The sequence below is a fragment of the Scyliorhinus torazame genome, chromosome 8, assembly GCF_047496885.1.
Source record: "Scyliorhinus torazame isolate Kashiwa2021f chromosome 8, sScyTor2.1, whole genome shotgun sequence".
NCBI classification, from domain to species: Eukaryota; Metazoa; Chordata; class Chondrichthyes; order Carcharhiniformes; family Scyliorhinidae; genus Scyliorhinus; species Scyliorhinus torazame.
This window is the reverse complement of record NC_092714.1, coordinates 236760688-236782883: the sequence shown is the minus strand read 5'-3', so window position 1 is coordinate 236782883 and position 22196 is coordinate 236760688. Positions and strand designations below refer to the sequence as shown.

Below are 22196 nucleotides of genomic sequence, written 5' to 3'. Positions count from 1 at the left end.
TTTTAAATTCTGGCCTGAATTTTACATCTTAATGCAGCTTCTAAGTTTTTGGCAAATAGCTGCAAGCTGCATTTTACCTCCTTCACCGTGATCACTGTGCATGTTGACCTGCACAAAAGGACCTGCCCCTTCTCTCCATCCCAAACCTAGCTAAAGCTGCTCACATCTTTGTCATGATGTGCCCCATTGGAGCCACTCGTTATTGGCAGGGTTTACTTTTCCTCTCCTGGCCATTGGCAGTTATTGGCTGAGCTGGCTGCAATGAAAGCCCCTCTGTGTGATGTTGCTGGTGTTTTTATTGAGCTGAAGTCTGACATTGTTATCCATGTTGCATGCCATTTTCGCAAATAATCAATAAACAATAATCACAAAAGTAAAGCACAAACAACCATTGAAAATCATCTGCACACTGCCTTTTGTCTTGCCATTTGACCATAGATTGTGTAAACGTGAGTGTTGAGATTGCATGCCCGTGCTTATTTTTTATTTATGGGAACATGTCACATCTGAATTGCCAATTCATCAAATTTGGCAAGTGACTTAACGTTTTAGACCAGACTTACACAGATTATGCAGAATTAATTGCTCACAAACAGAATGGATGTAATCTAAAATATATTAAAATCCTTGAGCTTCCGTGATAGTTGGTGACACTTGGGTTCCTCCCATGTAACAGATGCAAAGTCATATGGTGCACATCATGCCTTCAGTACACAGATCCTCCAATTGTGGTAGTGGAGCAATGCTTCTTCCTCTGTTCCTATTTCCCAAGATCTGCAAATCTGAAGGTATCACTTGAGATCCTGCTGATCAATTTTAATTTATTACAGTTTCCCTCTTACATTCTTCATTCATTTTGACCAGTCTTCATTGCAACCCTTATACCCCCTCACTGCCATTTCCACTTCCATTTCTCCATTCACCTCTGTCCAGCCTGTCCCCTACCCCTTAATGAACCCAGTAATCCTCTTGCAACTCCATTATTTTGCACCTCTGCCAGGTTTATTAATTATTTTCCATTTCGAGTAACATTTTAAAAAAATAATTCTACCCCCTTTTCAGTTTCATCATTTATTCTGTACCCCCAACTCTCCCTTTTAAATTTCAGATTCTCCTTCCACCTCAGTTATTATTTCATTCTCCCCTCCATATTTGTTGGTCGTATAAACCTGATACCCCTGCCTTGCCCGCCTTATTTCCTCTAGATATTGTTATGATCCCAGCTGATATAACTAGACGGGAAGATCCTAGAATGGAACCCTGGTTCAAAAGACCATAACATTTTTTTTAACAAAACATGGAAGACCAGAGTAACAGGACAACTAGTTATTTTAACAAGAAAAAAATATTTATTGAACATGAAAAAAATTGGATTTTAATACTTTACTCTCCCCTTATCTTAAGAATTATATACAGGTTTTAGGATTAACACTGATTACAAATTATATCTTAATCTACAATCTCATTAACACAAAGTCCCTTTTAAGCACACATGATGACTGAGGGCAAACACACTCTCCACTCTGAACCCCAAGTGAATGTTTGTGGATATCTCCTCAGAATCCCCGCAGATGATTGTCACGCGAAAGTTTCCAAACACCATCCCCATCCCAAAAACACGCTTTAAAATCTTCCCTAATAATTATAATACCTTCCCTTGGCGGTTTGCATTCTGAAATCCAGACCATGTTTTCCAAATGACACTTAAACAAAGTTTCCGCTCCACTTTTAACAGCGAATCCAGTTCAGGATTTCACACAATCCCATTAGGAATACTTTGTCTTGACTGCTGTGCAAACTGCTCACAATTGATTTACCTCTCAGGTCCAAGACTGTATTAAAATGGCTTCAGGCGTTTGTTTTACCTTTGAAAGCTAATGTCCCACTTTAAATCTGGTTATTGAAATTGTACCTTTAACTCAGAACACATGGTTTACTCTTCCTTGAATCCTTCTGAACAATACCTTGGTCTCTGTTCAGTTAACTCCAGGCTTCTATGACACTTCCCCATCATTTGTCTAGGTTTCTTAACTAGCTGCTCTTCAGATCTCTGCACTTTTTCTTAACCATTAAACAATTGTATGACATTCATTCTTGCAAAGCTGAGAGAGATGTTCCCTCTATAGTCTACTAATCCAACTGCTTCTAGGAGAGCTGCCTTCTCTCTCACTACATATCTCCAACTGCAATCGAATTAACTAAAACTTAAAAGCTTACAAGGCCCCAGTTACTAAGCAACCCTCAGATGCTTATGCCTTTTATTTATTCTGCATGCCAGAGCCCACTTTCAGCACAATGGAAACACAGTTCGAACTGAACCAACTCCCACACATATAAATACTTTGTCCAGCATGAATCTAACTATAGGTTTTCCAGGCACAAAAATATTAAATTAAGCCCACTTAAAACTGTACCTTATTTCTAATATTTACCAATACAAATATAAATCGCTTAAAACTACCTTTGTTTTCCTAAAATTATGGCATCACTGTATCATAAACCAGCACATAAATAGAGGATAAGATTAGGAAATTTAAGGGTAATACTTTAGACTAGCAAAGTTAATTTGTGATATCTTAATGATTTTGAACTACCTGCCTGTGTGGGTATTTTTACAGAGGCATAGCCTGTTCATTTAAAATGGGCAAAAGCCTGTGTAAATCTGCACATGTTGCAATGCAATAGGGATTTGTTAAGCTTTCTGTATGTGTACTTTGCCAGTCTGAAATTTTACTGTTTTTGAATTAGAAGTAATTGCTGAATTGATTGTTGTTGGGGAATCATTATTCATTTGAACTTCAAATTTAATTATAGAATCTATCCAGCACTAGGAATGGGATGCGAATTTTGCTTAACAAAATCACCTGGAAGCTGACCAGTAAAAAAAACATTCATTGCGGAACATTATTTGAAAACTGAGACTGATTAGACTACAGTACAGTAAAATCTTTAAAGTCCCCCTCATCCTGCAAAATTGAGCTGTTTTTATACCTAACTGTGTGACAGCTATACACACCTGCCCCACTCCTAGAGTTGCCACAAAATTGCCCTCAAATGCAGACTTGATCCCTGTTTAATTAGAACTCAAGACTGTTTTCTAATCAGTTCTGTGTTGCCATGAGTTTTCTGTTTTGTACTAGTTAACAAAATCATCAACTCTTTTTATAATTGGGTTTATTAATTTATTATGCAAAACATTCAGAGGACATTGCCCCACTGTTTCCATATATTGTGTGAAACACTATTACTATGTTTCCCCAGCTATATCGTTATTACGAATGATTTGCTGACACAAAGATGCTTTTTTTTAATCAATCTGATCCTTCTGCAGAAAATTGCTGGATGTTAAAAGCTGATTCAGCCCCCCTCCCTTTCTCACTATGGCGATTGAGTTGAAGCAATAATAATGAATAATCAATAGGCCTCAAGAATTTACCAAACTATGGCACTTGTTCAACCAGACTATAACCAGAACTGTCTGTTAAGGTTGGAGTTTGAACTCCATTGTTGTAGATTGCCTTTTCAATGTAACTTCTTCTGAATGAGATATTGCCTCTCCAAGGTACCAGTATAACTCAACACAGAGAGAGAATGCACTCTTTAATTTGTCACTGACTTTAGTGATGACCGCCACAAATTAAAGATGGTGATATTACCGTTTAGTTGCTTAACATGGTGACATGACGATCACCTGTCTGCTTTTTGATTGAGTCTTATTTAAAATAATGTGGTTAATCCTGTCACTAAAGTTGCACACAGAGGAATGTTGAGCTTCCATCCACATTCTACCATTTCCAACAATGAAGTTTGTATATCTACTTCAGCACATTGGACGTATGATGGGACCTCTTTACTCACTTGAAACCAATGAATTATGCTAAGGGACCAGTGAAACAATTTCACACTAAGAGTATTTAATCATCAGGGATACATTGAAGCTAGGGTATCCTGCAAGAGAAGATTTTAAGAAGGTCATATAATCTGCCTCGTCAACATTTACAACTGAAGAAATGATCTAACAGTCCAGCTTTAAGCTGCTTTTAAATAGACTTTACTAGACTCCATGGGCTAGTCATGTTCCTACAAGTTTGTAGAACAAGCAGATGGCTTGTTTCAGAAGTATATACTGCTATCACTGACAAGGTAATGATTAAAAAGTTCAGAATGACCTGGATTACTCGTTATTGTAACATTGGAATTTTTGATAACTTGGAAAGAAAAATCATGAATTTCCACCACGTCGGCTACACAAAACAACAAGCTTCCCTGATGTGTTTTATCCTTACCTGCATTTAAATGAAAGTTTAAAAATGAAGTAATTTTTCAGTGATTGAGTTGTTTCATCAACCATGTCAAATATGCATTCATCTGCCTTTAAACCCAATATAAACATCTTGCTCTAACACAGGAACATCAGATTATTGGCTATGACTGAGTACAGCCCAAGAATCTTAGATTTCTCAGTTTTATTTGTGTTTATATTTCTTACTACGATCTCTGTAGAGACTGATTGAAACTTCCAGTTAAAAGCTGAAAAGATGAAACAAGAAGATGTCACATTTTTAAAATGTTACTGTTCAAAACATTATTGACTAAAACTTATTTTCTTTTTGTAGGCAACCTATGCTTTAGACCACATAAAGGAATACCTTCTTATGCTTAGCCAACTGAAAAAAAACTCCATAAAGTACACTGTCTTTTACATAGGCAGTCAATTTTCCCAGAATCAATCCCAAGTGCTTCTTAGTTCCCTAGGGTTTATTCCTAGTCTTTATTTTTCTCAGCCTAGTAAGTTGCGATCTTAGAAATGTCTTTCATAGTAAGGTTTTCTTTTTCTGGATACTCCCTCCAGGCAAAGCTAGGCAAATCTTCCATCCTCATTTTAACTCTTCATAAATTTGATATTTTCCACTCAACTGCTAGCTTCCACCCTCACTCTTGCACATTGCATCATAATGTTTTGGTCCCAAGCTGCTCCCCGTCTCCTGGATCCAGAACAGGTCACGTGACCCCCCCCCCCCCCCCCCTAATTTTAAAATACCGCTCCAAAACATAATCTTATACACTTCATAACTGTAACACATCCTGCCTAAAGAATGAAAAGTCACCACTCAATGATGAGCTTTATCCAATGAGCAATTGGATAATAGACATTATCCAAAATACAGCAACTTTAAAAACTTTAGCAACTAACATAGTAACATTCTTCCCCGCACTGTCACATTTTGTCATTAAACAGTCCACCTTGGTAGCATCATAATGTTTAACCTGTGTCGATCAAATTGTAACAGTTACGTTTCCTTATATGGTTGGTCTTAAACTCCCTCTCGCGTGACTGAGAAATGGTTTTGTTATTAACAGCTCCTTTCTCATGGGGATTAAAGTTCACATTAGTTCCATGTGCTTGGTTAAAAGATGGCACAATTAATTCAGTTTGGGAAATTTTGTCAAGAACAATATTGTTGTCTTGTGATGGCCTCCTGGTTTTAAATCCCAGCAGGTGTAAATTGTAAACTTTGAAGAAATTTGCTGTTGGAATGCTTTTATCCAATAGATTCACTATGTCCTTTCGTTCCTCTTAAAAACATGATCTTGCGTTTTCATCAGGGTGTCAACATTTTAATTATATCTTTGGGTCATCCTGTACTGATTTTACTTTCTGACCTCTTCTCTTTCAGGGCTATAGGTTCTTTAATGCCCAAACTTGAAAACAATGTCTCTGTTAACCAACCTTCTGAGTTGTCTTTCACCTGTCTAAATGCAAGATTTATAGTTCTCCTTCATTGCTTTCAGAATTTTGTTGAGGTTATGTTTACATTCAATTTTTTTAAAATCCGGCTACTCTTTTAAAAAATTTAGCTCTCAGTTTTCCACCCTCTTTTTGTTTTGCGTCTTCCCGTTCAAAATAAGCTTTGTCCCATTCCTTCCGAACAATAGCCAAAACTTTTTCATTTTTAGATTTTATTTCCACTCTAAAACTTTAATATGGCCCCGTAATTCCACTGCATCAGCATTAGCTACCAGCCTTTTTGCTTTCAAGCACTGTATTTTTTGGGGGTTGTCCATTAACCTGCAATTTTGCTACTGAATTCTACTTTGAAGCCTGTGGATTAGAATCTGAAGACCAGTTTAATTGAGACAGATTTAGTTCATTTGCATTTTATTTTAACTCTTTTGTTGCCAGTCAGAGGGTTCAAGGGTTCTCTATTCTCAGAAGTCTGAACTTTTGGTTCTTTGGACCCATCTTTAGCAGCACTTTCTACGACAAGGTTACAGATCGTTCCTGATTCCTTTGGCATACGATCAGTTTTAATGGATTTGCCGTTCACCCCTGGTGATGGTAGCACTCAATGTCTTTCGAGGTAGTTTCTGAGTATGAAATTAACATTATCAGTAGGCAATTTAGACATCACTCCAACAATAATAGACTCATTGACTAAAGCACAGTTTAAATTTTTATACACAATAGAACAGGTAAACAATTTCCATCAATGCCCTCTGGTGTACACTTTCATTTAGTGAATTATTTGGCGAGAAACCTACACCTTGTGTTAACTGTAAGCGTTAAGCCAACTCTATATACAAAAGATAACAATTGTTTTGGTCACCTTATCAGACAAAACCAGAGTTAATTCACCGTTGAATATAAAACAAACATCTTTTCTCTGATTTACATCCAATCTGTATACATTAAATGATATTGATTTGTCTCAAGGTTCCTTCACTAGTACAGCATTTTCTGGAGCAACATTAGGCACCCCCATAAAAGCTACCAGTTTCACTTTCAACTTCTTGCAATTGGCTTTTGCACGCTCCAACATAACTTCTTCATCTCCTTGATATTTATCTCCTACATTATCTCTCTCATTACTCTGAGAAGTATCTGTCTTTTTCATGTGCATGGATCTGTTCACTATCAACTCATTTCTTTTCAGTTCCTGTGCGTGTTTGAAAACCAATGGTTTGGTGCTACTAGATGTTTGTGGGATGATTTGGAACTAACAGCCAAAAATGCAGCTTGTGTTATTTTAGAAACTACGGCCTTTTGCCGGGGGGGGGGGGACTTGATTCCCAAAGGAATCTCTTGTCTTTCAACCGCCCTCGACACCTGTCTACACTGATATTACCCATCCATGATCCATGATGTCTAAGATCTCCCTTGTGCATGTTTTCCAGGTGTTTTACTAGGTGGGCTACCTCCTTTTCCACACCGCCCCCTTCTATTCGCATCATTTGTCCTAAATATGTTAACTTCCATAATATCACTGCCTCAAGCAAGTTCCTCTTAACACCAGCTTTCTTGAGCATCCACTCATTTGTCCGCTTGGCTGACCATAACACACACAATACTCCTTTATTTCAAATTATCTTATTCGGCCTCGTCACTCCCCTTAATGGTACAGCTTTCACAGCGTTACCGGCCACACAAGAACTTTCAGAAGACAATTTTTCATTGTAGTTGAGATGTTGTGGCCACTCTATACTCTACTAAGTGAGTTCACAATGCCATGACCTGTGTTAAATCAAGCCCAAATACCTATGGTAGACTCTACATCTTCCATGATGAGTGACCCAAGTTAGAGGTGTCTTGATAGATGCTGACAGGTATCAATCAACCTGTTCAAGCTGGATTCTGTTAATCAGAATCTTGTAGGTCTTTCTACCCATCCCCATCCCCTTTGTCTTGTCGACATTGATCAGGACACTATATTTCTGGTTAACCTGGTCAAAATGTTCCACCAAGCCCTGTAACTCCTCCAAAGGAATACTGTTTATAAATTATTCCATTAGCAATGCTGCTCTAAGACTTTCAGAATCCAGTTCCATCTTCTATAAGACACCATTCTTTTTCCCTGACAAAGTCTGATCTGTTTCTTCAGTTTCTAAATTTTTGTCCAAACTTCTGGAACCAGCTTATGTGCATTAAGCACAGCACTCTTAACTAGGTCATGGTCTGTAGACTGTTCATCCGAAAGGTTGAATAAACCTCAAATTATCTTCCTACCAAAACACTTTGTAATAGAATTGTTCAAATTTCTTGTGGCCACTGTAACTTCATAGCAATTTTTTCAAATGCGACAAAACACATTTCAACTTCTTCCTCACTGACTTTGGACACCAGGCGAATATTCCTTGGCAAATCAAAATGTGGAGTTAAATCTGATGCACCGACAAATTGGCCTGCTACTGCGTGTTCACCTTTCCCCGTCCAGTTTAAATTTCCTGGCTTCCCTCTCCCTTTGCACCTCTGTCTTTTTCTCTGTTCCTTTCCTCTCTTTCCAATTTTTCACTTTGGAAATCAAAATCAGGATTTTTCATTTCCCCTTCTTTCTCTAACTTAAATTTTTGTTTGTCTTTATTTCTTTTCAATTCTAGTTGGTTAATTTGTAACTGAATACAAACCAACTCAATCTGCGTTTATCTGGATTACCTTTTCGTAAGATAATGCAGATAAGGTAAGATTCAAATGTTGAGCCAATACCTCAACAAGTTCTGCTTTCGTAGTGACTCCTAACTTTATTTCAAACTGTCTTGCCACTGCTTTTAAATTAATTGTTCTTAACTGTTGCAAGGCACTCTAGGGCTCTTTTTCGAGGAAGCCTCTGCACTAGACATAGCCATTTTTAATCTGTCAATAAATACAGCAAAAATCAATGTGAAATCTTGTGTGTTTAAGGTCTGGCCAGTGTACATGTCTCAGTCTATGAATTCACATTTCCACAAAAAGCCCTCAATTTGATACGTCAGTAGCGAACAATAACTTTAAAAAATCAAACTTAGCTGAGAGAATGCTACTACAAGATTTCATGTTTTAAAACTTTTACTGTAATAAATTATTGAAAAAACATGGTTGACTAAACACTTTTTTTTGTAGGCTTTAGCCATGGAAAGCAATACTCGCTTTCTTTAGGCCAATCTACGCGTTTACTTACACTGTCCTTATGTAGAGAGTGAGAATGAGGAATTAATAATGGGATATAAGGAAATTGTGGAAGTGTTGGACAAATATTATGTGTCTGTCTTCATTGTCGAAAACGCAAATAACATTCCAGGAAAACTTTTAAATCAAGAGGTGAAAGGGAGGGAGGAGTACAAAAAAATTATGAACATCAGGGAAAGAGTATGGAGAAACTATTTGGGCAGAGGTCTGACACTAATTAAAATTAAGAAGTCTTGCAACATCAGGTTATCTTGCAACAACAGGTTAAAGTCCAATAGTTTTGTTTCGAATCACTAGCTTTCGGACCGCAGCTCCTTCATCAGGTGAAGCTACTTACTGTACCCACCCCAGCCCAACACCGGCATCGCCACATCATGACTAACTAAAAGGTTAGTTTCGGAAAATGTGGAACGTATCAGTGATGAAGACGGGAACTTAATATTCCCTTAAATTAATATTTTGTCTCCGTGTTTACAAAGGAAATGGATGTTGCAGATATAGTAGTCTAGGAGGAACACTGAGATTTTGGATGGGATAATCATAAAGAGAGAAGAAGTCCTCAAAAGAGTTGGAATTCTTGAAATTTGATAAATCGCCACGGCCAGATGAATTGTTTCCGAGCTACTGATGGACATCAGGGAGCAACTAGGAGGTGCCCTGAGGATGATTTTCCAATCCTCACTGGATATAGGGGAGGTACCGGAGGATTGGAGGAATGTGTGGTTCCATTATTAAAAAGGGGATCAAACAAAATGCCAATTATGGCCAGTTAGTCTTCCATCAGTGGTGGGCAAATTAGTAGAATCAAACCTGAGAGATAGGATTAACTGTCGCATAGAAACGCTTGGACTAGTCGGGGATAGTCAGCATGGAATTGATAAAGCAAGATCTTGCCACACAAATTGGATTGAATTCTTTGAGAAAGTGACGAGAAGGATTCATGGAGGTAGTGCAGTGGATGTTGTGTACATGGATTTTAGCAAGGTCCCACATGGCAGATTGGTCAAAAAAGTAAAAGCCCATGGGGTAATGTTGGATAAAATGTTGACTTAGTAACAAGAAACAAAGGATAATGGTCAATGGCCGCACTTTTGAATGGAAAGTTGTTTCACGCGGTGTTCCACAGGTCTCGGTCTTGGGACTCTTCCTGTTTGTGTTATATATTAACATTTGGACGTGAACGTGGGGGGCACAACTGGGAAATTTGCAGCTGACACAAAGATTGGTCGAGTGGTGGACAATGTAGTGGTAGCTATAATCTCCAAAATTATATAGATGGCTTGGTGGAGTGCGCAATAAAGTGGCAGATGGAATTTAACACAGAAGTGTGAGGTCATGCATTTAGGAAGGTGAACTCGTTATAGGGAGTACACAATAAATGAGAATGTACTAAGAGGGGTAAATGAAGTGAGAGATCTTGATGTACATAGGTCCTAATGACAGTAGTTCAAGCAGATAAGGTTGTAAAGAAAGCATATAGAATGCTCTCCTTCATTGGCAGAGGTATAGAATATAAAAGTAGGGGTTTAATGTTGGAATTGTAGAAAACACTGGTGAGGCCACAACTGGAGTATTTTGTGAAATTCTGGTCACCACATTACAGGAAAGACATAATTGCTCTGGAGAGAGTGAAGAGGAGGTTTACAAGAATGTTGCCAGTGCTAGAAAAGTGTAGCTACGAGGAGAGATTGGTTAGGTTGGGGTTATTTTCCTTGGAACAAAGAAGGCAGAGGGATGACTTAATTGAGCTGTACAAAATTATGAGGGGAAGAGATAGAGTGGACAGAATAAAATGTTTTCCCTTGGTGGAGAATTCTGGAACCAGGGGATATAGATTCAAGATAAATGGCAGAAGGTGTAGAGGGAACATGAGGAACCATTTTACGCAGAGGATCGTGGGAGTCTGACATTTGCTGCCCGAGTTGGTGGTGGAGGCAGAGACCCTAAACTAGTTTTATAAAGTACTTGGATCTCTACCTTAAGTGCTGTAAGCTACAGGGCCATGGACTGGTTGCAGGAAGGTGGGAATAGAAAGGGCACCTGGGTGTCCTCAGGCATGGACATGATGGGCCAAATGGCCTCCTTCTATGCTGTAACTTTCTATGGTTCTATGTTCATGGAACCTGATGACCTGCATACTAGGATCTTAAAAGAAATGGCTGTGGTGATAGTAGATTGATTGGTTGTAATTTTCTAAAATTCCTCATTTCTGGAAAGGTTGCATCAGATTGGAAAATAGGGAACATAACTCCTTTGTTTGAGAAAAGAGGGAGCCAGAAAGAAGGAAACCAACAGCCAGTTATCCTAACATCTGATATAGGGAAAATGCTAGCATCTATTATTATTAAGGAGATTAGCGAAAATCATATTGCAATTGAGCAGAGTCAGCATGGTTTTGTGAAAGAGACATCATGTTTGACTATAATTTTTCGGGTTATTTGAGGAGGTAACAAGGAATGTGCCTAGAGGGAAAACTAGATATGTGGTGTACTTGGATTTTCAAATGACACTCCGTAAGGTACTAAAGCAAAGGTTACTATATGATTTATGATGAAGATTTAACATGGCTCAAGGATAGGTTAGCTAACAGGAAGCAGAGAGTAGGAATAAATGGGGGTTGGCAAGCTGTAATTAGTGGGGCGGGGGCGGGGGGGGGGTGCCACCGGGTTCAGGGCAGGAGTCCTAACTATTTACAGTCTATATCAGTGAATTGGATGAAGGGACAATGTATGGTTGCTATATATGCTGGGAAGGCAAAGGTGAAAGAGTATGGCATGAAGAGAATGCAGGCCTGCAAAAGGATATAGGGGGTTAAGTGAGTGGGCAGAAATCTGATAGATTGAGTATGATGTAGGAAAATGTGAACTTGTCTACTTTGGATGGATGAATAGAAAACCAACATAGTATTTAAATTGAGAGAGATTGTAGAACTGTGTGATTCAGAGGGATCACATGTCTTGGTATATGAGTCGCAAAAGGCTGGTATGTCGGTACAGCAAGCAATTAGGAAGGCAAATGGAATGTTGACATTTATTGCAAGGGATACTTTGTTACAGTTGTACAGGGCTCTGGGAGACCACACCTAAGAGTACTGTGTGCAGATTTGGTCACCTTAAAAAAGGCTTTAAATGGATTAAAAACAGTTTTGAGACGGTTCACTCATTTCTGGAATTATTTTATGAGGAAAGGTTGGACAAGTTGGTCCATTGGAGTTTAGAAAAATAAGAGGTGATCTTACTGAGGCATGATCCTGAGGGGACCTGATAGGGTAGATACCGGAGAATGTTTCCACCTGTGGGAGAGATTAGAACTACGGACCGCATTTTAAAAATAAGGCATCTCCTATTTAAGATGAAGATGAAGAGAATTTTTTTCCTCAGCGGATCAGTTAGTTTGTTGAATTATCTCCTCCAGAAAGCAGTGGAAGCAGGGTTGTTGGATATTCTTAAGGATGAGTAAGATTCTTAATTAACAGGGGGGAGTCAAAGGGCACAGCGATGTAGGCAGGAAAGTGGTGCTGTGTCCAGAATCAGATTAGCCATGTCCTATCAAATGGTGGAGTAGGCTCGAGGAGCTGAATGGCCTACTTTTCCTAATTCTTATGTTTGTATGACATTTAATTTTCTAAGAACCAATCAGAAGTGATTCTTAGCTCTCAAGGGTTTATTCATATTCTTTTTTTTTTCCTCTGCCTTGTACCTTGCACTCATAGAATTGTCTTTCCTAGGGAGATTTTCTTTCTTGGAGACTCTTCCTCTAGCCTAAGATAGGCAACTCTTCCAGCCTCGTTTTATCTCCTCTGCATGGTGAACAATAGAAACCTTTGGTTTCTAGCTCCTCCCCCTCGCCAGGATCCAGGCAAGCTTCTGAACTGGTAACATGAAATCTCACCTTCATTTTATCCTAAATTAAAAGTACAGCCCCAAAACATCCTAATATTTTACATCTCAGAATTGTAACTTAGTTTGTCCTGTTTACCCTGTTTGCATGTTTTGGTCTGGTCAGTGCCAAAAAGGCTGTTTTAGTTGCCTCATGACTGGATAAATCACAAACTAATGTAGTATCCACATTTTAAGATGTCTATAAATTAATGGAAATGTTGATTTGAACTTTATATATAATTCCCCAACCACAATGGTACGAAACTATGTGAGCCACAGAGAATAAAAAGGGCAATTTTGGTCTAAAGAACCAGTCAGCTGTTGATTGACCTGTTTGAGGGATTGCATCCCACTTCTTCACAACTTTCACAAATTTTATATATTCCTTACTTGTCTCACATATGGCCATACAATCCTTGAATTCTTGCATTCAAATGTGCTGGCTGTGTTTGTGGTGGTAGGAAAAAAAACTGATTTGGAACCACCATCAAAATGATTAATTGAAGACTTCCCCTGATGGTGACAGCTTTCCGTCTCATGCAATGAATGTTTGCGCCACGGTCCTCGCCGCTGTGTTAAGCATTGCTTGGTGTGGCTCAGGAGCCCCACTCTGGCGTCGCAGTTTCTGGCCACATTTGCTGTGGATGAAAACAATGGTCTGAGAAGGGGCATGATTCACTGACCTCTGTTTTCTCTGGACCCTCTCCTCAGCCAACTGAGCTTTTTTTATTTCTGCTCACCTCTTTCAATGCCCTTCCAAACAGTCAGCCTTCAGAGGTCATGGCTGCCAGCAATCATCCCCTAATTGTCAGTGCCAATGTGTGTCATCTGCATATCTCACTTGAAGATGTCCTTGTAGCAGAGGTATGGATACTAGTTCACCATCCAATAGATCTTTTTGTATCTGCCCGTCATCTATCCAATGAACACAGCTGAACCAACGCAGATGTTGTCTTTTAGTTGGCTTAAGAATGAATGTGTGCTTTTGGAATTAGATTTCCTTGCAACTGCTGAGTTGGTGACCTAGTCCTGCCAAGAGATGCTGACATGTAAACTATTCAGCCTTTTCTCTTGCCTAGCATATATTGCCCAGGTCTCACTACACTACCAGAGTGTGCTGAGGATGCAGGCTTCGTAGACTGGAAGTTTGGTATTGACTGCTTTAGTCCCACAGTCTCTTATTCAGCTTAGACATAATAGCTACAGCTTTTGTGATCCGTATGTTGGTTTCAGCATCAAGTGACAGATTGCTGGTGATTGTGGAGCCTAGGTGTGTGAAGCTATTAACAGCCGGTGATTGTGGAGTCTAGATATGTGAAGCTATTAACAGCCTCCAGCATAACTTTGTCGGTGCTGATAGGTAGCAGTATGGCAACATCATGGACCATGGCATTAGTCTTTCTGATGCACTTTACAGGCAGAGAGAGTCTGTCCATTTGTTGTTGAAGGTGTTTCTTGATGTGGGATGTTAGTTCGATATTATCAGAGTTTATCCAGTGACGACATAAGCTTTTCATATCAAGGAGGATTCAAGATAGGCTGAATCAACACCGATTGGGGCCAATTTCACTGGTATGGAGGTAAAGATGCTACCAATTGACCTTCTTGTCTCACAGTTGGGCAAGTTATGAGTCAAATTTTCAACCTTGGCCATTATTCAGCAATTCTTGTTCAAAGTTTGTATGTGTGGATATTGAAATAACTGAATCTAGTTAGCTGTAATGCTTAGGCATTTTCAGTGTTCACACATGGATAGTGGCCACTTAAGGAGAATGTATCAATTCCTGCGGATGGAAAAGTTAAGACCTTCAGGAGAGGATGAGGAAGATAAAATTGGCATGGAAAACACTTATCAGTCAGAGTATAGTGAAGCCTGGAATGTAAAATAATGGTTATCTACAACAGCAGACACATCTGGTTGATATTTGGGCCTAGTTTGGAAATCCAGCTTGACAACCAAATGCCTTGATATGTCACTGGCTTAATCTACAGACAAAATATTCAGCTACCCCAAGAACCCTAACTCTGTATCCAATGATTCCTGTCTACATTTCCTTTGCTATCTTCAATATTGTAGGCACCCTCTGCCTCGCTCTGCATGGCTATCCTTCCCTGTGTTTTCTAAATTGCAGCTGTATTGAAAAGAGTGGCCTAAATTCTAATAATGTGATGTATGCAACTGTTAATAAGTATTAGATTATTGTGCTTTATTGAGTTATCATTAAGTTAATAAGGTTTTTTCTGCTGTTATGCCTTTTGTTCCTTTTTTCAGATCTTTATAACATTTCCATAATTTTCTGCAGGGAAAAAATATAGTTAATATAAGTGTTTGATTTAAGAGATGGAAAGTATGCAATGCTGCTTTCCATTTTAATTTCAAATTGTTGAATTATTTCCCTAATATTTTGCATCTTCTTTTAACAATTGAAAAACCTGCACTATGTATTTTTGCTTAGTCTAATTTGGCAAAATAATTGCATTGAATTGTATATTATTATTTTGTAAAATATCAGTAAGAATATAAATGTTTTATGTTTATCATTCGACAGAACTGCTTTCAATAAGCACAGGAAAAGAAATTGAGAGTAAATGCCAAGTTGGCACTTATTTGTAATCAGCATTAAATCTATCTAATCTAATGGGATGTTACTTATTTTTAATTTTAAACTAGCATGAGAAATGTGCGTAGTCTTGATTGTTTTCACTATTATTTTATTTAGGCACATGGCCACACATTCACCACAAAAAACACATAAGTGCACCTACTGTGAAAAAATGTTCCACCGGAAAGATCACCTGAAGAACCACCTTCAGACACATGATCCCAATAAAGAGGCTTTCAAGTGTGAAGAATGTGGCAAAAACTACAACACCAAGTTGGGTTATAAGCGTCACCTGGCGCTGCATGCTGCCACCAGTGGTGACCTAACCTGCAAAGTGTGCCTTCAGACATTTGAGAGCACAGAGGTTCTGCTCGAGCACTTGAAAACGCATTCAGGCAAGTCATCAAGTGGAGTTAAGGAGAAGAAACACCAGTGCGACCACTGTGACCGACGGTTCTACACTCGGAAAGATGTTCGGAGACATATGGTAGTCCACACAGGCAGGAAAGACTTCCTTTGTCAGTATTGCGCTCAGAGATTTGGCAGAAAAGACCACCTGACGAGACATATGAAGAAGAGTCACTCGCAGGAATTGTTGAAAATTAAGACTGAACCATCTGACATGATGGGTCTCCTTCACTCCAGTCCACCCATAACAGTGAAGGAAGAACATAGTCCAATGATGTGCATGGCTTCAAAGGAGACGGTAGCTAAGCCGTTTACTAGTTTGCCAATGAGCATGTACAGTCCACACATTCAAGCCATGACAAATTCAGGATCATCACATAGTCTGGTTGCTAGTTCTCTAGCAATGGGAATGGGTTGCCAAATGGAGCCCCCATCCTCAATTCATTCAGCACCCCCTCAACCCCCTTCTAAATATCAGCTTGGATCTACCTCATATGCTACTGGCTTGCCTGAGAAGCCAACGGAAAGTTACTTAATGGACTTGCACAGCAGTTTGCCACTTTCATCCCATGAATCTCAGTCTTCACCAGCTAAATTAGGCCTGGATTCACAAAGTGGCCCTCTGGATGACATTTCTGGTGAACATTTGCTTTCCAAAGGTCCTGCTATAATTACTGAATCTCTCTGTACAGCAAACATGGACTTTTCACATTTACTGAGCTTCTTACCACTGAACCACCCTACGTTCAATCCATCTGTTTCAGCAGGAGGGCTGGTAATGGGCTACGCGCAAAGTGAGCCTCAGTCCTTACTTACCTCTCTTCAGCCTCAGCTGCAGGACTCCCATGGATCTGGAAATGGTCTGAACCTTGGGCCTCTTCACCCATTGTCTCCAGTCTTTACCACCAGTCTGAGCACAACAACATTGCCACGTTTCCACCAGGCTTTCCAGTAAACTGCTGTTGGATCTTTTATTCAATAGGTCTGTGCTTGGAGTGGAATTTAATGAAGCGCACAAAGCTTTCTCAAAGAATTCAAAGGAAGCTAAAGCTTTGAAGAAGCTGTTATAAGGCAATTTCCGTTATTCAGTTTAATCGATAATATGGAGGGTTTTTAAAAAATCTATTAACAACTGACGAGGCATATAGAAACAATAAGCCTTTTCCTTTCTACACTCTAACATGGATACAAATCCACATGAGGGCTGAACATATCAGAACTCTGAGAAGTGGATGAGTTTTAATGTGAAAATTACTCCCCAGAGAGCTACATATTTCATATGTTTTTAACATACGTTGAGACCTGTTACGATTGAGAAGTTACTTCATGAGCTAAAAGTCTGCAATAGAATTACAGGGGAAAATTAGTGAAGGATGGGAAAAATAATATAGTTATTATAGCATTATGCGATGTGTATTAATCTCTGCTTTGTCTGTCCAAATTGTGTTTTTAAACCACATTTTGTCATACACATGAAACTAAAGTTGCACAGTGAAATAGACTTAGATTATGCTCACAATGAGATGTGCCCATTCAATTGCCCTTTTGAAAATAAAGTATTGGCTTATTTCATTGTTAAAATGCCCTTACTTCCCTAAAAAGTCAGACATTTGGAGAGAACCGGGAAGATAACGTATGCCCGGGAGCATCGCCCCTGTGTAATTCTTCAAAGAGCAGAGCCAAGAAATTACTGTTGATAATATTGGTAGGCAAACGCTTGACATATTCATATGACTTTCTCTGTGTTATTTTAATGGAGGCATTAACCTATTTTAAGTAAATGGTCATTACAGGTTAAAACAGCAGGCAAAAAAAATCCAGTTGACTCTTTAGTTGCTAAAGTTGGCAACAGTAATTTCTAGCCTTCCATTACTTTTCTGTCATAGCTACATTTGTCATGCTGGGGTGTACGAAAGTTTTCATCTTACCAGAGTGACCCCTATTTATTTCTTTAATTGCAAAGCAGTTGCTTCCTTGCATTTTTCTATGAGAATAGATATCACCTATTTATGATGCATTGTTTTAATCCATAATTCATACATTGTTATTTTACTGCAGTGTGCAGCGCCCATACAACAATCGGCTTATGAGAGTTTTTGAACAATAACAGTAGCTCATTTACAGCAAAGCTTAAATATTGCGACATGTTGAAAAGTTAGCAGTTTAAATGTTACTGCTAACTTATCTAGGGTACAGATTAAGCACCTCAATGACTTTGTTCAGTAATAGCGCCAGTAGCACTCTGTCTGTGTTCCCTGTAGGTAACTGAACTGCATTTCCTACTGTATTGGCAAACAGTGTTGAAAGGTAAATAGCCTATAGCAAGGTAGACTTGAAACGTTAGTTTGTAACAACGGTACATAATTGCACAAAAATAATCACAGCCAATCGATCAAAGTTAGCTCGATGCACATTTTTTTGACAGGAGTCTGGCTCTATTTTACTCAACTATTGCAGAATTATTTTTTGCTTCCAGATTTGTGGCACACTTAAAACTCAGCAATAAAATTCAATGTCACAATAGCAAGTATGTAAATGTGTGATGCAATTTTCCTTCCAACACTAATTTTTTTTTTAGAACATCATCTTTTAAAATCAAACATTGAATACCCTCAATTCTCAGCTTAATGGGGAGTTATTGTGGCTTAATTATAATGCAATTGCTTCTGATATTTTAATCATCCTGCCTTTTACATCTGAGTAATAATCCTAAATTTTGTTTTGTGTATTCATTTAAACCCCAAACGTAACTTCAAGAAAAGGAAAGACATTTTGATATACATCTGTGTATAATACTATAATGCATATTTTAGAAGATTTAGCTCCAAATTAAGTAGTTAAAACACATCAAACTAATTAAATTCTTAACCATCGTCTGCAAGAAGTGCATTCTTGGCTTGTAGGCGTAGTAACCTTAAAATCAATTGAGTATCACTAGACTTTTATTGTAGTGAATATTTACTTTGAAAATATTGTACCTTTCCTTGTATTTAGGAGCTGTGAGATCTCGGAAGGACACAGAACAGGGTGTTTGATTTAAGAATGCCCTGATTATATTAAGTCAGGCTCTCATCAAGAAAGATTTTAAATGTTATGCTTGTGTTTTAATGTAAAAATTTTAGTTCTGTTACTGTTTTGCCTCTTCTGACAGTGCCTTATTCTGGCCACCAGAGGCTTTGAGCTATTTGAATCCTTACTTCACAGTTCTCTGAGCAGGAGCTCACAAAGACACAACACATCACCTCATGCATACTTCTTGCTCTAAGCCCAGGAGAAAACCAAATCTGCCTTACAGGGAATGTGGACACAACACCTCTGGTCCAGAATCAACGTCAGGAAAACTGTTGATGTTGATTCACAATAAGCTAGTTCTGGATGACAAAATACAATAAAGAAAACTCTTGCAGATCAACCATATCTATATTTTAATATATAAAATCTTATTTTTATGAAATTAGGGAATGATTAATATCACTGCCAAATTACTATATTGCAGAATTTTAATGGCATTTCTCTCCTAGCTAAGAGGGACTTATTTTTTAAAAACGATAAACCGTGACAGCAATATTTATAGTGTGGCATTACTAAACATTCTATTCTAAATATTTTAGTGGATTTCCTCAGTTCACTATTTTGGGAGGAAATTAAAATGTAGACTATTGTGGTACCAATTGGAAAATTATTAATTACTTCCATGTTCCATTCTGCCCTGCAACAAAAGAAAATAGTTTATATCACAGCTGCCTTGGAAGCAAATGAGTGAGGGCAACTCTCCAACCTGTGGACAGACATTCTCCCAGTTAACCTTAAATGTCTTTGGCTTAAGGCCAGAGTGACTATCAATTTATTCACACAGGTGAACAACTGCACATTGATCAAGTACACGTTTTTCAATTAACTTTAATCGCTGCATTCATTGTAAGGCTAATAGTTCCCCTTATGACTGGTTAACTCATTATGTTCGAGCACTTTCAGAAACCTTTTATCTCTTCAGCAGCATAAACTGGTAATGAATCTTTTATAAAATTAAGTGCCATTAGATTTTTGTTTGGTGTATTAGTATTACTTATGATAAAAGAGCATTACAGTGTTTTGTATCACTACCATTCAGCTGCTCTGTGTTGTACTCTAATACGTAGGATGTCTGATGTATAAACCAACTTATTGTAAAAACCACAATTAGTCTCAAATCTTTTTCTTTCCTGTTTAATTCTGAGTGCTGGAATCTCCAACTAATGCTGAAATTCTGCATCAACATTCAAAGATTTACAAACTGTATTTGTGAGTTGTACAAGCTGCATCTCTCTTCAGTGTATGTTAACCAATGTTTACCAATGATTTATACATCAGATGGCCTGTAGTCAGTGTGCTTCCATAGTTGCACAATTTCTCTGTATTTTGTAAAGTTCTTTACAATTAAAAAGCATCATGTTCTATATTTGTACTGATATTTTAGGACTGAATGAAAGCAGATCAACGGAAAGTAATTTGCCCACTTTATATTTTTTTTCAAAAATAAATGTGCCTATCCCTAAAGAAAGTTCATAGACTTGGGGAATGGAGGTACAATCAACATAATGGTGTTTGCTGGATTGTTCCACAGTGGATGGCTGAAGACTGAAAACAGTTTTGCTTCTTCACAAATCATTAAATACTGTTCAGATGGTTTTCCTCTCTCAGACTTCCATGTGCCAAGCTTCATCCAGGACTAAAGTGAATGTGTAAAACACTTAATGCATAGAGTCCACATAAAGTGTCAATAGATTATTAGTAATAGATAGTAAAAAGTTATTGCAGTTGAAAAAACTGCAGGCAATTTCTGTCCTTTATCCATTGTGTAGTAAATAGTATTTTTTTTCCTGCATTTTGTTTTTAAATGCTGCATTTTGTTACAACAGGATGTTTATTGCATATGGTAATCATTATTTTTATATAGCATTTTATTTACATACTACTGGTATTTGTACAAAATGTATTTCAGGTAAAGAGCAACATAATCACATTTTTACATGAGTGTTTAATCAGGTTTCATTTGCAATCTGTTGCTACAGTTGAATTTGTTGGACATTTGTATTGGTAGATCCAAAGAATTATTTCGGCAAACATATTTACTTTATTGTACATTATACTTTGACTGCTACCATGTTACTTTTGAGCAATTAAAATATGGAGCTTGAATTGCTAAATGTTCATTATTTTCATACTGATTCCAACACACTTTCATGAGAAGGCAAAGTATAATCCGGTGGAAAAGTACTGCATGAAATAGTAACGTGTAAACCTACTGTTTTGCAATTTTAGTGCAAAGGAACAAAACAATCCAATGAGTGTAATAAATTAAAATGCCTCCATTGTTTTGATTCCTAATGGAAGCTTTCCTTTGTGTAAAACCTCTAGCTTCTCTGCTGAACCTGTCACACTTTCACATTTGCTTGTCTTTCATTCAACTGTTTGATGTAAAACCCCTTTAGATGCATCCAATCTGGGAAGGTATTTGTGGATTATTGTAAGAACCGAGGCAAGAATTTTATTCCTTTTCTTCATTTACAGGCTGTGGGCGTCGCAGGTTAGGCCAGCATTTATTACCCATCCCTGGTTGCCCTACAGAAGGTGGTGGTGAGTTGCCTTCTTGAACCTCTGCAGTACTTTAGGTACACCCACTGTGCTGTTAGGGAGGGAGTTCCAAGATTTTGCCCCAGCGACAGTGAAAGAATGGCGATATATTTCCAAGTCAGGGTGGTGAGTGGCTTGGAGGGTAATCTCCAGGTGGTGGGGTTCCCAGGTATCTGCTGCTCTTGTTCTTGTCTGGAAGTGGTTTTGGGTTTGGAAGGTGCTGCCGAAGGAATCCTGGTGAGTTACTGCAGTGCATCTTGTAGATGATACACATGGCTGCCACTGTCCATCAGTGGTGGAGGGTTTGATTGTTTTTGACCAACTTTCCAGACAATGCATTAATTCAGTCTACCTTGATTTATTTACTGACACCTTTTAGCCTTTGTAGAAATTGGCTCAAATTTGGGCCTAATACTATGTTTGAAATGATTTGAGATGATGCTTTTGCAGCATTGATCTCTATTTATCCAGAATGCCAATACAGATCATTGGATAAACTCCAGCTACTCAAGTCTTCTGGCACCACTCCCATAATATAAGCAACTGCATGAGAACCAACAAGAATATTTTCCCAATTTTAGTGGTTAGAACAATTCTTTAATTTTCATTTTGTATTACAATGCATAAATAGCATTCTGCAGATGAGCCAGTGAGCTTATCCTTTCGTAATCTGTCTTTCAATATCTTGTCTTTCCTTGCTTGGCACGAAGCATTGTATGATTCAAAAATAATGAGTCCAACACCATAGAG

The 22196-nt window shown here is 38.2% G+C and overlaps 1 protein-coding gene across 4 annotated transcripts in view; it reads left to right on the top strand.

The window, feature by feature from the left end:
• plagl2 (pleiomorphic adenoma gene-like 2) overlaps window positions 1–21011 on the top strand; it is a 177871-nt gene extending 156860 nt beyond the window's left edge. For all 4 annotated transcript variants that reach the window (XM_072514974.1, XM_072514973.1, XM_072514972.1 and 1 more), the window contains one exon: window positions 15543–21011. In XM_072514974.1, coding sequence (XP_072371075.1) covers window positions 15547–16788 — 1242 coding nt within the window. In that variant the 5' untranslated portion in view covers window positions 15543–15546 and the 3' untranslated portion in view covers window positions 16789–21011. The remainder of the gene's footprint in view (window positions 1–15542) is intronic.
• The last annotated feature ends 1185 nt before the right edge of the window (window positions 21012–22196 follow it).